At 47.3% G+C, this 12,287-nt stretch overlaps 1 protein-coding gene across 10 annotated transcripts in view; it reads left to right on the top strand.

Moving 5' to 3' along the window:
- The window catches only part of KCNAB2 (potassium voltage-gated channel subfamily A regulatory beta subunit 2), a 117,056-nt gene that overhangs the window by 82,442 nt on the left and 22,327 nt on the right, over positions 1-12,287 (top strand). For all 10 annotated transcript variants that reach the window (XM_083628815.1, XM_083628822.1, XM_083628823.1 and 7 more), the window contains 6 exons: positions 1,589-1,626; positions 2,769-2,848; positions 4,013-4,057; positions 4,780-4,824; positions 5,223-5,266; positions 8,341-8,427. In XM_083628815.1, the coding sequence (XP_083484941.1) occupies positions 1,589-1,626; positions 2,769-2,848; positions 4,013-4,057; positions 4,780-4,824; positions 5,223-5,266; positions 8,341-8,427 (339 nt within the window). The remainder of the gene's footprint in view (positions 1-1,588; positions 1,627-2,768; positions 2,849-4,012; positions 4,058-4,779; positions 4,825-5,222; positions 5,267-8,340; positions 8,428-12,287) is intronic.

The raw sequence follows: 12,287 nt of genomic DNA, 5'->3' as shown, positions 1-12,287 counted from the left end.
CCTCCACAGCTGCTCTTGCGTTGTCTGTTGTGTTAAGCTGGCCCTGCTCCTGGGAAGCAGTTGCTCAGGTGGATGGGCTCAAGCTTGTTCCAGCGTGACAATTGTTCTGAGCTTCCATTGGAGGTGCCATTCCTGCAGGAAGTGGAATTAAAACTGTCCCGGAGTTTTAACTCCACAGAGGGTCTGCTTGCAACTCCTCCATACCTATTCCCTGTCTTGGGTGCAGCTCAGCAATTCCTTTCCTGCTTCATTCAAGCTCATTCTGCAGTGATCCTCTTGGTATTAAAAATAAACAGGTTGGAAATCAGACCGGCTAATTGAGGCAGCCAGCCAGCTGGTCAGTCAGTCAGTCAGTCAGTCAGTCAGGGAGCACCTAGAAAAGGATGTTGCGATTACTAAGACCCAGCATGGGTTTCTCAAAAATAAGTCTCATTTGTTTTTTTGATGGAGTTACAAGCTTGGTGGATCAGGGGAATGCTATGGACGTAGTGTATCTTGGTTTCAGTAAGGCTTTTGACAAAGTCCCCCGTGATATTATTGCGGGGAAGCTGGTAAAATGTGGGCTGGATGAGGTCATTGTTTGGTGGATTTGTAGGTAGTTAGCTGACCAAATCCAGAGTGCTCAGTAATGATTCCTCATCATCCTGGAGGAAAGTGACAAGTGGAGGGCTGCAGTGTTCTGGCCTGGGCTTGGATAAAGGAACTGAGGGGATGTTCTTTAAATTTGCAGGTGATATCAAGCTGGGAGGGGCAGTTAATGTTGCAGAACAGAACTGGTATTCTGGACATTTAACAGCATGGAGAACCTAATCTGGGAGCCCCTTTTGCTTTCCCGGTTTGCCAGGAACAGTAAATCTGCACCTTGTACACATAGCAGACTTTTGACTTTTGCCCCACAAAGAGGCAGATCAGTCATTTCCCAAGTGGCGTGCTTGGTGCATACAAATAAACTTTTTTAATCCCCAAATCCAAAGGCTCCTGTGAGCCCAGAGCATTCCTCCTTCAACGATGGTGGATGGTGGCACAGTTGCTTCAGGGTTGCATAGTACCCAGTATGCCAATGGATGGCCAGTTTCTGGAAAGCCACACAGCAGCAGAGATAAGTTCTTGCCTTCTTCCTCTGCTTGCGAACTTCCCAGAGGTATCTGCTTGCCACTAGGGAAGACAGAACAGTGGACGAGATGCACATATCTTGAAACACATCCAGTACAGACGGCTGCCTTATACTCAGTCAAGCAATTGATGCATCTAGCTCAGTACTACCTGCACTGACTGGCAGCAACTCTCCAGGGTTTCGGACAGAGATCATTCCCAGTCCTACATGGAAATGCCATAGGAGGACTGAACCCAGAGCCTTCTGCATGCCAAGCAGGTGCCCTGCCACTGAGCTGTGACTCAGTGAACGGACTTTTTTCCCAGGAGTTCAGTTCCATCCTGCCTTTGTCCTTCCTCCATTCAGAGGGTTGGACTACATGACCCTCAGGATCCCTCCCAACTCTGCAATTCTGTGATTCTCCCCAAATCCTTCTTTTCGTTTTTGAAAATCCTTTTGTCTACCTCTCTCTCTTGCTCTCTTTCTCTTTTGTAGGAACATGGGTGACATTTGGAGGACAGATTACGGATGAGGTAAGAATATGTCCCCTCCCTCATGTTTATTTAGTTTATTTATTTGATGGTCTGTTCCTGGAAAGTACTGGTACCCCCTCCTCCCCCACCCCAGATCTATTCTCCTGAACTGAAGATGTGAACTGAGGTGGGAGGATCCCCTAAATTGGGGAAGGGAACTGGTGCCCCCCTCCAGAAGTTGTTGGACTCCAGCTCTCATTAACCCCAGGCATCAAGGATGATGGGACCTGGAGTCTAGCAACATCCGGAGGGTCCCAACTGAAGCCTTGACAGCAACTTTGTTGTTTTCCCCCCTCTTAGAGCCAGCCTAAATTTGCATCTATATGCATAAATTAGCATATCTGGATTGTATGCAAAGATGTGTCATTGACCTGTGCCCTGAGTCCATTAAGGGCCTGGCAACATCCCTTTAAGTCAGCCTTTCTCAAACTGGGGGTCCCCAGATGTTGTTCGACTACAACTCCCATCACACCTCGCTAGCCAGAGCTCAGGGATGATGGGAGTTGTAGTCCAACAACATCTGGGGACCCACAGGTTAAGAACCGCTGCTCTAAGTGAAAACCTGGCAGTTCAGCAAAAGTAGCATTACTTTTAGTTGTACCCTGAATTTCATACCTCCTCAATGTCCCAGTGCAGTCCACAGCTCAAAAACAATACATCAGAACAGTGAGGCAGTGCTGGACTAGGATGTGGGAAACTGGGACTCGAATCCATACTCAGCTTTGAAGTCTACTGGGGAACTTGGGGCCAGTCCCCATCTCTCAGCCCACCCTACCTCACAGGGTTGTTGTGAGGCTATAAGGTGGCAACGTACGCCGCCTTGAAGGAGGAAGATAAGTGTGGCAATAAATATGCACGCTTCGAGAGAGGGAATGCATTTCAAACTCTGCCTGCTGTGAGGAAACGCATTTTAAAATAACCATGTAAATGCAAGCTTTGATGTGGGTTTAAAAATAAGAATTGCAGATGAAGGCGGAAAGCGGATGGAATAGATTCACTGGAGAGAACACACAGAAGTGGCCATGTTCTAGAAATAAATGGATGAGTGGTTGGGTGTGGGTGGGTGGAGGGGGGCAGCGAAATCCCACCAGTCTTGCACAGACACACACACACACAGGACCTCATCTCTGCCTCTCTTTCAGATGGCAGAGCAGTTGATGACCTTGGCCTATGACAATGGCATCAATCTCTTCGACACGGCAGAAGTCTATGCTGCAGGGAAGTAGGTGCACCCACCCATTTCTAACACCCCCGTCATGCTTTTCTGAGCCCTTTCCCATACATTCTCTCTGTCATCTAACCCACGGCCCTGCGAGGTAGGCTAGTCATCCACAACAGGTGGGAAGGGGACTGAGTACATTGGCTCCCAGTACGTTTCCAAGCACAATTCAAAGTGTTGATGCTGACCTTGAGAGCCCTAAACGGCCTCGGTCCAGTATACCTGAAGGAGCGTCTCCACCCCCATCGTTCTGCCCAGACACTGAGGTCCAGCACCGAGGGCCTTCTGGCTGTTCCCTCACTGCAAGAAGCCAAGTTACAGGGAACTAAGCAGAGGGCCTTCTTGTTAGTGGTGCCCTACCTGTGGAACTCCCTCCCACCAGATGTCAAAGAGAACAACAACTACCAGACTTTTAGAAGACATCTGAAGGCAGCCCTGTTTAGGGAAGCTTTTAGTGTCTGATATATTGCAGTATTTTAATATTTGTTTGGAAGCCACCCAGAGTGGCTGGGGAAGCCCAGCTAGATGGGTGGGGTATAAATAATAAATTATTATTATTATTATTATTATTATTATTATTATTATTATTATTAGAATAAGAGACAGCAGCCTGTATGAGGCCACCTGGTGGGTCCGCAGCCATTCCATCTTCAACCCCCAACCCCATGCCAGAGAGCCATTGCAAGCATCCCCACTTCCACCTGTGACTCCTCAAAAGCAAGCAGTCCTTGCTGCTACTGTTTCTCAGCTTCCGGTGTGGTTGGATCAGTCAGTTTTGCAGAACACCAAGGAAGGCTGCCTATTTTTCCCCCGCCCATGAGTCCGTTTTACAGAGCTTCCTCCTTCTAATCACATGGCCAACTTAGAACAGGGATTCATGCAGAGACATTGTGGGGGAGCTCCTCTGAAAGCAGGTAGCTTTATATGTTGGCACTCCAAAAATAAAACTTTGAAGGTCTAAGAGTAAAATGCATCTCCAATTTCAGTTCAGAAAGTCCAGTAACTGAGGGAATACTAGCTTAAGCCCTGATTATAATTTTCTCCCCCTATGTGGGGTTGTATTCTGGTCACCAAAATTCATTTTGGCTACACTCACTGTAGCAAGCTTGACTTCATTCCTGCATGAGTCTAACGGCCACATTTTCTTTCTCTTTCTGTGTCTTTTAGGGCCGAAGTCGTGTTAGGGAATATCATTAAGAAAAAAGGATGGAGGTAACTGTTCTTCTTCGGACCACATCTCAACCCCATTCCATCTTGTGGTTATTCCTGTTGTCTCTGTATGCTTTAACATGTTTTAACCCGCCACTGTGTTCAAGAACCCATGTGGACTAGAAACTTTAAACAAAATTCATGTCATAATCAAAATGAGACATGTTTATTTCATGAAAGCTATTTGCTGCTTGACAGTAAAACGAAACCAGGGAGCAGTATGTCACCACACTGTATTTCACAGTGCCATCTATCAACAGCCCCATGAACTGCAGAATCTGACAACAGCCTTAGGTTTTTATTTATATAACAAGATACATAGTCCAAATCCCAGATCCTTACATTTTTGGCCACCGAAACAATCATAACAGATACGTTTATACATTGTCTGCAGGATGGTGTGTGTGTGTGTGTGTGTGTGATTTATTTATTTATTTACTTACTTACTTACTTACTTACTTACTTACTTACTTACTTATTACATTTCTAACCCACCCTTCCTCTCAAAGGAGTCCAGGGTAGTGCTACTACACCTTTTTTCATCACAGTCTTGCTCAGGATACTTGACAGATAATTTGCCAAATGCATCAGAAGAATGTCTTAATCCTTCTCAGATTTTACATTGGGTGGAGGGGAACTTCAGGATGGTGGTGAATGCATTTAGGAGGTTTACCTTTATCCATCACACATCCGTTCTCTCCCCCCTTCCTCCACTCTCCTTGCAGACGTTCCAGCCTGGTGATAACAACCAAAATCTTCTGGGGAGGAAAGTACGTAAGCGTTTCAACCACCCTGCTTGTGTGCCATTTGAGTGAGGAAATTCAAGAATATCTGGCAGGCGGTGGAGGGCCAGGGGACTTTGACTGCTTTCAGAAAGGGGGACTGGTCCTCAGAATTAGGGATTCACTTTTCAAGCATCATCCACCCACAGTTTCCTTTTGAGGAAAGGGAGTGTGCCTCTGAGCATGGAGAGAGTGCCATTCCCCCTTCCATCCTCCCTAGCCGGTATACGAGTTTTGGGGATGAAAGATCAGCATTTCTGGATAGCCTCAGTGGGCAGTTAGTTTCAGCTCCTCTCTTTCTAGCCGTCTTTGCATAGCACAAGCTAACGATTTCGGCTACATCAGTCTTCTAACTTCGGTCTTTCCTCCTTCTCCTCCCACCCCAGAGCCGAGACGGAGAGAGGACTCTCAAGAAAGCACATTATAGAAGGTAAGATGAAGCCAAACTGCTGGGCACTTAACAATTAACCCAGTAGGTGTTCCCTGGAAGAGGCCTCTTCCCCAAACCTAGCACTCTCCAGATATTTGATTAATTTATTTATAAACATATTTATATACTGATGTTCATAAAATAAAATAAAAAACGTATCAGCTGTTACAGAACAGAAAGATTTACCGTATATACTCGAGTATAAGCCGACTTTTTCAGCACATTTTTTTATGCTGAAAAAGCCCCCCTTGGCTTATACTCGAGTGAGGGTCCTTTCGGGCTGCTCCTTCTTCCTCCGCCGCTGCCACCACCACCAGGTTTGTACTCAAGTCAATATGTTTTCCCAGTTTTTTGTGGTAAAATTAGGTGCCCCGGCTTATATTTGGGTCAGCTTATACCCGAGTATATATGGTATTCTTAATTGCCTGCATATTTGCCCGATGCAATAGAAAAGTTTTCAGCAGGCATTTCAAAGGTTAAAACAGAAGGTGCTTGCTGAATCTCCAGTGGCAGGGAGTTCCACAGGACTGGGCTGATGGCACTGAAGGATGTGTTTCTTGTTGTTGTCGAGCAAGCCCTGCCAACCCGGTGACCAACAAAGCTCCTGCAGATGATCTCACTGATGGAGCTGGGATATAAAGGTTCAGGTGGTCTTTGAGGTCCCCTGGGTGGAAGTTCTTCAGGGCTTTGTAGATTAATACAAGGACCTTGAATCTGGCACTGTAGGAGATGGGCAGCCTTGCAAGCAACCCAGGGGACACCACTGCCTGTCATCTTCCCAGCAGAATTTTAGAGTGAACTAGTCCATCCTACTGTATTGCAGGGATCACCTTTTAGCCATCAGCCTCCTTATCAGTCTCCATATTGCTCTTGTAGAACTCAGCAAGCAGGGAGAAGGATGGGTCAACAAATAGGATTGGTTGGCTCTGCCTCTCCTTGGCTCTGGTGCCACCTGCTGTTGGGCTCCCTTGACTTCCACCCTACCAGTCCTAATGGGTGATGGCTACCACTAAGAAAACGTTAGTTTATAGGGCAAGATGCCCTTCTGGTGCTGGCACACAGCAGCTTCCATCAGCCCCAGCCAGCATGACCGTGTGACATGGGGGCTGATGGGAGTTGTAGTCCAAAACACCTGGAGGGCCCCAGGTTGGGAAAGACTCCCCTGTGGTGTGTTTTGGTATTTCCACTTGGTGTTTGAGTTGCCCTTGTAGAGGTCAGCTAAGGATAGCGGAGAATTTCAATTCAGTTCAATTCCTGCTCTCCGAAACAATGCAAAAACTGAAACACACCTGACCTTTGGAAATTGTACTGCTCCAAACGCCGTTCCTCTAGCCGAGTCATATGAACAGAAATGTATATCCTGGGGTAAATGCATATATTGGAGAAAATGCAAAAATGCACCCTACTAGGGAAAACTGCTTTGTAAAATGTGCCAGTGCGGTGTAACAGTTAACGTGTCGGACTAGGACCTGGGAGAGACCAGGGTTCAAATCCCCACTCAGCCATGAAGTGCACTCAGCCTGACCTACCTCACAGGGTTGTTGTGGGGGCTAAATGAGGAGGGGAAGAACCATGTAGGCCACCTTGAGCTCCTTGGAGAAATATAAATGCATTAAATAAATAAATGTGCAAAATCACATACAAAAACGTGGGGCTAGGGCTGCAGCTCAATAGTAGAGCAGACTCTTTGCATGCAGAAGGTCGAGGCTAAGACTTCCTGCCTGAAACCCTGGAGAGCTGCTGCCAGTCAGTGCAGACAATATTGGGCTAGGCTCAGCATACTGGCAGCATAAGGCAGCTTCTTGTGTTCCTAGCTGCTATAAAGCAAGGGTTCATTTATACACCCCACCTGCCCAATTGGATATGCCATATTTCCCCCCCCCCCTTTGTTATTTTTAAGTAGAGACTGGCTGATCCCAGTGCCTTTTTTTTTTTTTAATTGATACCCTCAATTACAAAACAAAGCACACAGAGGCACCAGCAGTAGATATTTTGCCCTGGAAGGCTTAAGCTTTGTGGAATCCAGATGCGATTAAAAACATTAAAATATTGTATAATGGGTGACGTTAATTCTTGCCCTAATTCTTTAATGAACGTTGGCGATTTTAAACAGGGTTGTCTGTCATTGATTGCTGGCTACGAATAGAGTTAACAGGGAAACATATGAGGGGCCAGAAAGTGGGGAGCTGGGGTTGTACCCCCCCAGTTTGTATGGGGTGATGGTGACCACCCTTGTTCTGCATATGTGTGGGGACTGTGGTGCTTTCAATGGGGCCAACTCCAGAGGGTGGTGCATTCACCAAATCGCTGTCAATTTCTCTCTTTGTATGTATGCCCCACGTCTCCAGGGTGAGATATGGAGCATCGAGGTGCCCACAAGCGAACCCTTGAAGGCAGAGAGAAAGAGGAAAGAGGTGGCAGAGACTCGAGGGACATTCGCATCATGCATTTAAAGCATTGCAATATCACATGGCTTCCCTCAAAGAATTCTGGGAGCTGCAGTTTGTGAACGGTGCTGCTGAGTTGTTAGGAGACCACCCCATAATTCCCTTCCCTGAGTTCCCAGAGTTCCCTGGGAAAGAGGGATTGATTGTGAAACCACTCTGGGAATCATATCTCTGTGAGGGGAATAGGGGCCTCTTCACAACTCTGAGCACCCTTAACAAACTACAGCTCCCAGAATTCTTTAGGGGGAGCAATGGCTGTTGAAAGTGGTATCCTTGCACAGCTCCAAGAACCCTTTTGAAGGCACCTACCAGAGAGGTGATTCCAGGGCCACCTTCCATATAAAGCACTATGATACCACTTTTAATCCCTTTTCAGAAGGAACTGCAGTTCTGTGAGGGGAATAGTGGTGAGGGTGGGGTCTCCCTTAGCAAACTACAGCCCCCAGAATCCTTTGGGGGATGCTGTGGCTGTTTAAAGCAGTGCCATAGTGTGTTAAATGTATGTGCAAATGCAGCCTTGGTGGTCTGCTGGCTGGCTCCAGAGGCCACCTAATGAAGAAGACGATCTTGCTGTGCTCAGTGCAGGCCTTTCTCTCTGACGCGTTTGTTTTCTGCCTCCCTCTGCAGGCCTGAAGGCTTCGCTAGAACGGCTGCAGCTGGAATACGTGGACGTGGTGTTTGCCAATCGGCCAGACCCCAACACGCCCATGGAAGGTAGGTGTGGCTGCCGCGTTTTGCTTTCTCTCTCAGAGCACCTGTCTATTCAAGGTGGAACCCTGCAGTCCTTGACCACGGCAGGGGAAGAGATCCATGTTTGCCAAACGTCAGCTAGAAGAGGCACTCTCCTCCCTCTTTCCCCTTCCACACATTGATTTCTCGTACCTGAAAGGATCTACAGGTCCATCCCCATGTGCCTACAGGAGTCCCTCTTCCCTCAGATTGGAAGGAGGCATGGCCAGAGCAATGACTGATGCAGAGATGCAACAGGCAGCTTCCTCTGAGGGCAGGTAAGTCCTGCTGCATCTCTGACTTGAGAGTGATTGGATGATCCAGTTGCAGCTGATGGAGAGAGGAGGCTGCCCCAAGCAGAGAATAGTTGAAACAGTACAAAGCCAGAGCAATGAATCCTGCAGGGGCACATCAGGCAGCCTCCCCTGAGTGCAGGTAAATCAGCTGCATCTTACCTAAGGAGAAATTGATGCAGTCACGCCCAATTCAAGGATGAGGGGGGATTACCTGCCTCCAGAAGAGACTGAAAGGCAGCAAGGCCAGAACCGAAAATCATGCAGAGATGCAGCAGGCTGCCTCCTCTGTCAGCGGGCGAGGACACTAGGCTCACAGAAACGTCAGTTAATTTATTCGTGGCAAGATAAAATTACTGAAGGTTTTTAAAATGAGCTGTAACACCTCTGCAGATTTGGAAGGATTCCCACCCACCCCAAAGAACTACAGATTTCACTCATACAGGAGACCCTGAAAAAATACCCCATTACCTTGGTTTCTGCTTAGTTATCTGTGACAAGGGCTCCTGTGCATTTACACACCATCATGGAATTGCAGAGTTTAAAGGAATCCCAGGGGTCATCTAGGTCCACCCCTTCCAATGCAGGAACCGCAGCGAAAGAATCCCCGACAGGTGGCCATCCAACCTCTGCTGAAAAACCACCAACGAAGGGGAGCCCAACGCTTCCCAAGGTAGCCCCTTCCACTGCCGAACAGCTCTTAACCCTCAGAAATTTCTTCCTAATGTTTTGCTGTAATGTTGACATTTGAATGAATTGGCTTAGGTCCCACCCTCTGGAGTAGCAGGCAACAAGTTTGCTCCATCTTCCATGTGACAACCCTTCAGATACTTGAAGGTGGATATCACATCACCTCTCGGTCTCCCCTTCTCCAGGCGAAACATACCCAACTTGTAAATGCACTCGTAAACCCCAGCGAATTTCCCACCCTGCCATGGAAAGCCTCAGTTCCTTGCCAATCTGGTTGCCTTGTTAAGGATCTCAACTCTGAATGTTACCCGTTTTCTGCCTTCTGTGTGTGTGTGTATATGTGTTTGTGTGTGTGTGCGTGCGCACGAACACACATATTTGATTTTGAACTCGTGCATTTCCATGTTTTCATGTGAGATACTGTCTTCTATTTCCATAACAATACAGTGCATCGTAGAGAAGCGGGGAAACCTTTCTTGAGCCAAGTGCCACATTAGCTCAGCTAAGAGCTGCCAGGGGCCACATTCCAATAGTATGTGGTTCTGGCCCTGCATAAAATTACCTGCTTAACTCTCTCTCTCTCTCTCTCTCTCTCTCTCACACACACACACACACACACACACACACACACACAGAGAGAGAGAGAGAGAGAGAGAGAGAGAGAGAGAGAATTCCACATACACAAAGCTGTTTCTTGTTGAATCAGCGGCAAGTAAATCGCACACCACTGAACAGCAAGCCATGCCCTATGGCTGCTTAAAGCCTCAAAATGCCATTGCGTCCCCCAAAAAATGCATGCAGTTGCAAATTGCATGGACTATGCATTTGCAAGGAACACAAGGCCCCTAAAGGATTTCCCCCTCTTCTTTTATCTTTTCGCAGCAGGAGCTGCAATTGCGCATTTGACACAGTCCTTTTCACATTGGGAAATGCCCCAACAAACAGCTGGTAGATGAAATTTGGAGCATATCTAGACAGCAGGCCAGGGGGAGCGGGGACTGTTCCCTTTAAAAAGAAACATTTATCCATGATATGATACCTATTCAACAGAGCCATACAACAACCCTGGCAGGGAGACCAACCTCAGAGGTATTGACTGGTCCCAGGCTATCCCAGGAAACTTCCTGTGTGAGCCAAGATTCAAGCTTCAGGTTTTAAGAGTTGTGAGTTTCAAGAGGGGTGGAATAAAAACAAGGTCTTGGGGAGTAGAGATTGACAGTGAGGAAAACTGAAACAGCTCTTGAGTGGCATTTTCTATGCTGTTCAATCCAGAGTGATCCTCAGTGCTTTTTGCTTTGCTTTGCTTTTTTTGGTAGTACGGGCCGGTACACAGTATCGCCCAGCTTTGGGAAGGAGGCAGGAGGGTTGCAGGATTCTGTCAGATCCTCACACCTCCTTCCCAAAGCCTGGGGAACTTCTGCTTGGCTTAGGGAGGGAGGCACAATGCTCTGGAAGGGTCCAAAAGCCCTCCCTTGTTTGATGACTGCCGGCACCTTTCTGTCTAGAAAAAAAACACCACTGGCTAATACTTAATATCACAATTTGCTCTCCCTCAGGGCTTCTAATTTTCTGTGGAAGAGTGTTGGTTCCAGGGGTGGGCAGTTTCACCTTCAAAATAATTGAAGTTCATGGAGGAGAGGCTATCAGTGGCTATTAGCCACAATGGCTATGATCTGCCTCCAGAGTTGGAGGCAGCAATGCTTCTGAGTGCCAATTGCTGGAAACGGCAGGAAAGGAGAGGGCTCTTGTGCTTGGATCCTGCTTGGGACATCTGATTGGCCACTGTGAGAGCAGGATGCTAGAATAGAATAGAATAGAATAGACTTTATTTGCATAGCCAACAGGCCATAGCATCAAAGGACAGACAAAAACAAAAATACATTACGGAAATAGTTATCATAAAATAATCTCAGTACTTAAAACTTGGCAGGGGTAATGATAATAATAATAAGATCCTAGGCGAGGAATCCAGGTGACGGCACTGATGTCATTCAGACAGCAGCTCTCAGTCTCATTGCTCTCTCGACAAATTTGGCAACCTTCTCTGTTGTCGAGCTGTTCTGGTCGGCTAGGAGTGAAAACAGTTTGGCTTCACAAGAGCGGCCCGGGATGGAAGATAGTAGCGGCGTGATGGTCTCGTCCCTGAGATCTTTATATAGGGAGCAGGACAAGAGAACGTGTGACACGGTCTCTACGTAACCAGCTCCACAGGGGCAGAGCCGGTTCTCGAATGAAATTTTTTGATATCTACCTTCAAGAACAGCTGATGGTAACATATTTAGTCTGGCCAGTGTAAAGGCCCGCCTATGTTTTGGAATAGTTAAGGTAGACAAATAAGGTGCCCGAAAATCAAAGTGGGAGGGGGGCAGATAGGCGTACCAAGCACTAAATTTCTTAATATAGGCCAGATTATTCTGTTGCTCAATATCCTTCATGCACTGGTCAATAACGGTTTTTGCCTTGGGTAGACCCATTTTCAGGAGATGCTGTGCTTGGAGGCCACATGTAAGTAGTTTTTGATGCACTACTTTGGACCACCGACTTCTATGAGCATCTCGTGCTACTAGAGGTAGTAGTCCAGATGGGTTTAAGTTTAAGCGAAGCCAATAGTTGAATGTTCTTAGCCAGGTCCGGGTTTCGACGGAGAGGAGGCCAGTCTCCAGCCGTAGGGCCGCATTTGGTACGCATGGTGGAACGGCTAGAATCTGTCTTGAAAATTTAGACTGGACCGTTTCAAGTGTGCGGCAATGATTTCCCGTCCAGATTTGGGCCCCGTAGAGTAATTGCGCCAAGGGTTTTGCTTGAAAGACCTCCAGAGCTGCTGGGATATGTCTGCCCCCCTTCGTAAAGTAAAAGCGAGAC

Source organism: Podarcis filfolensis (genome assembly GCF_964270895.1).
Source record: "Podarcis filfolensis genome assembly, chromosome: 8".
Classification (NCBI taxonomy): domain Eukaryota; kingdom Metazoa; phylum Chordata; class Lepidosauria; order Squamata; family Lacertidae; genus Podarcis; species Podarcis filfolensis.
This window is presented reverse-complemented; position numbering and strand designations above follow the sequence as displayed.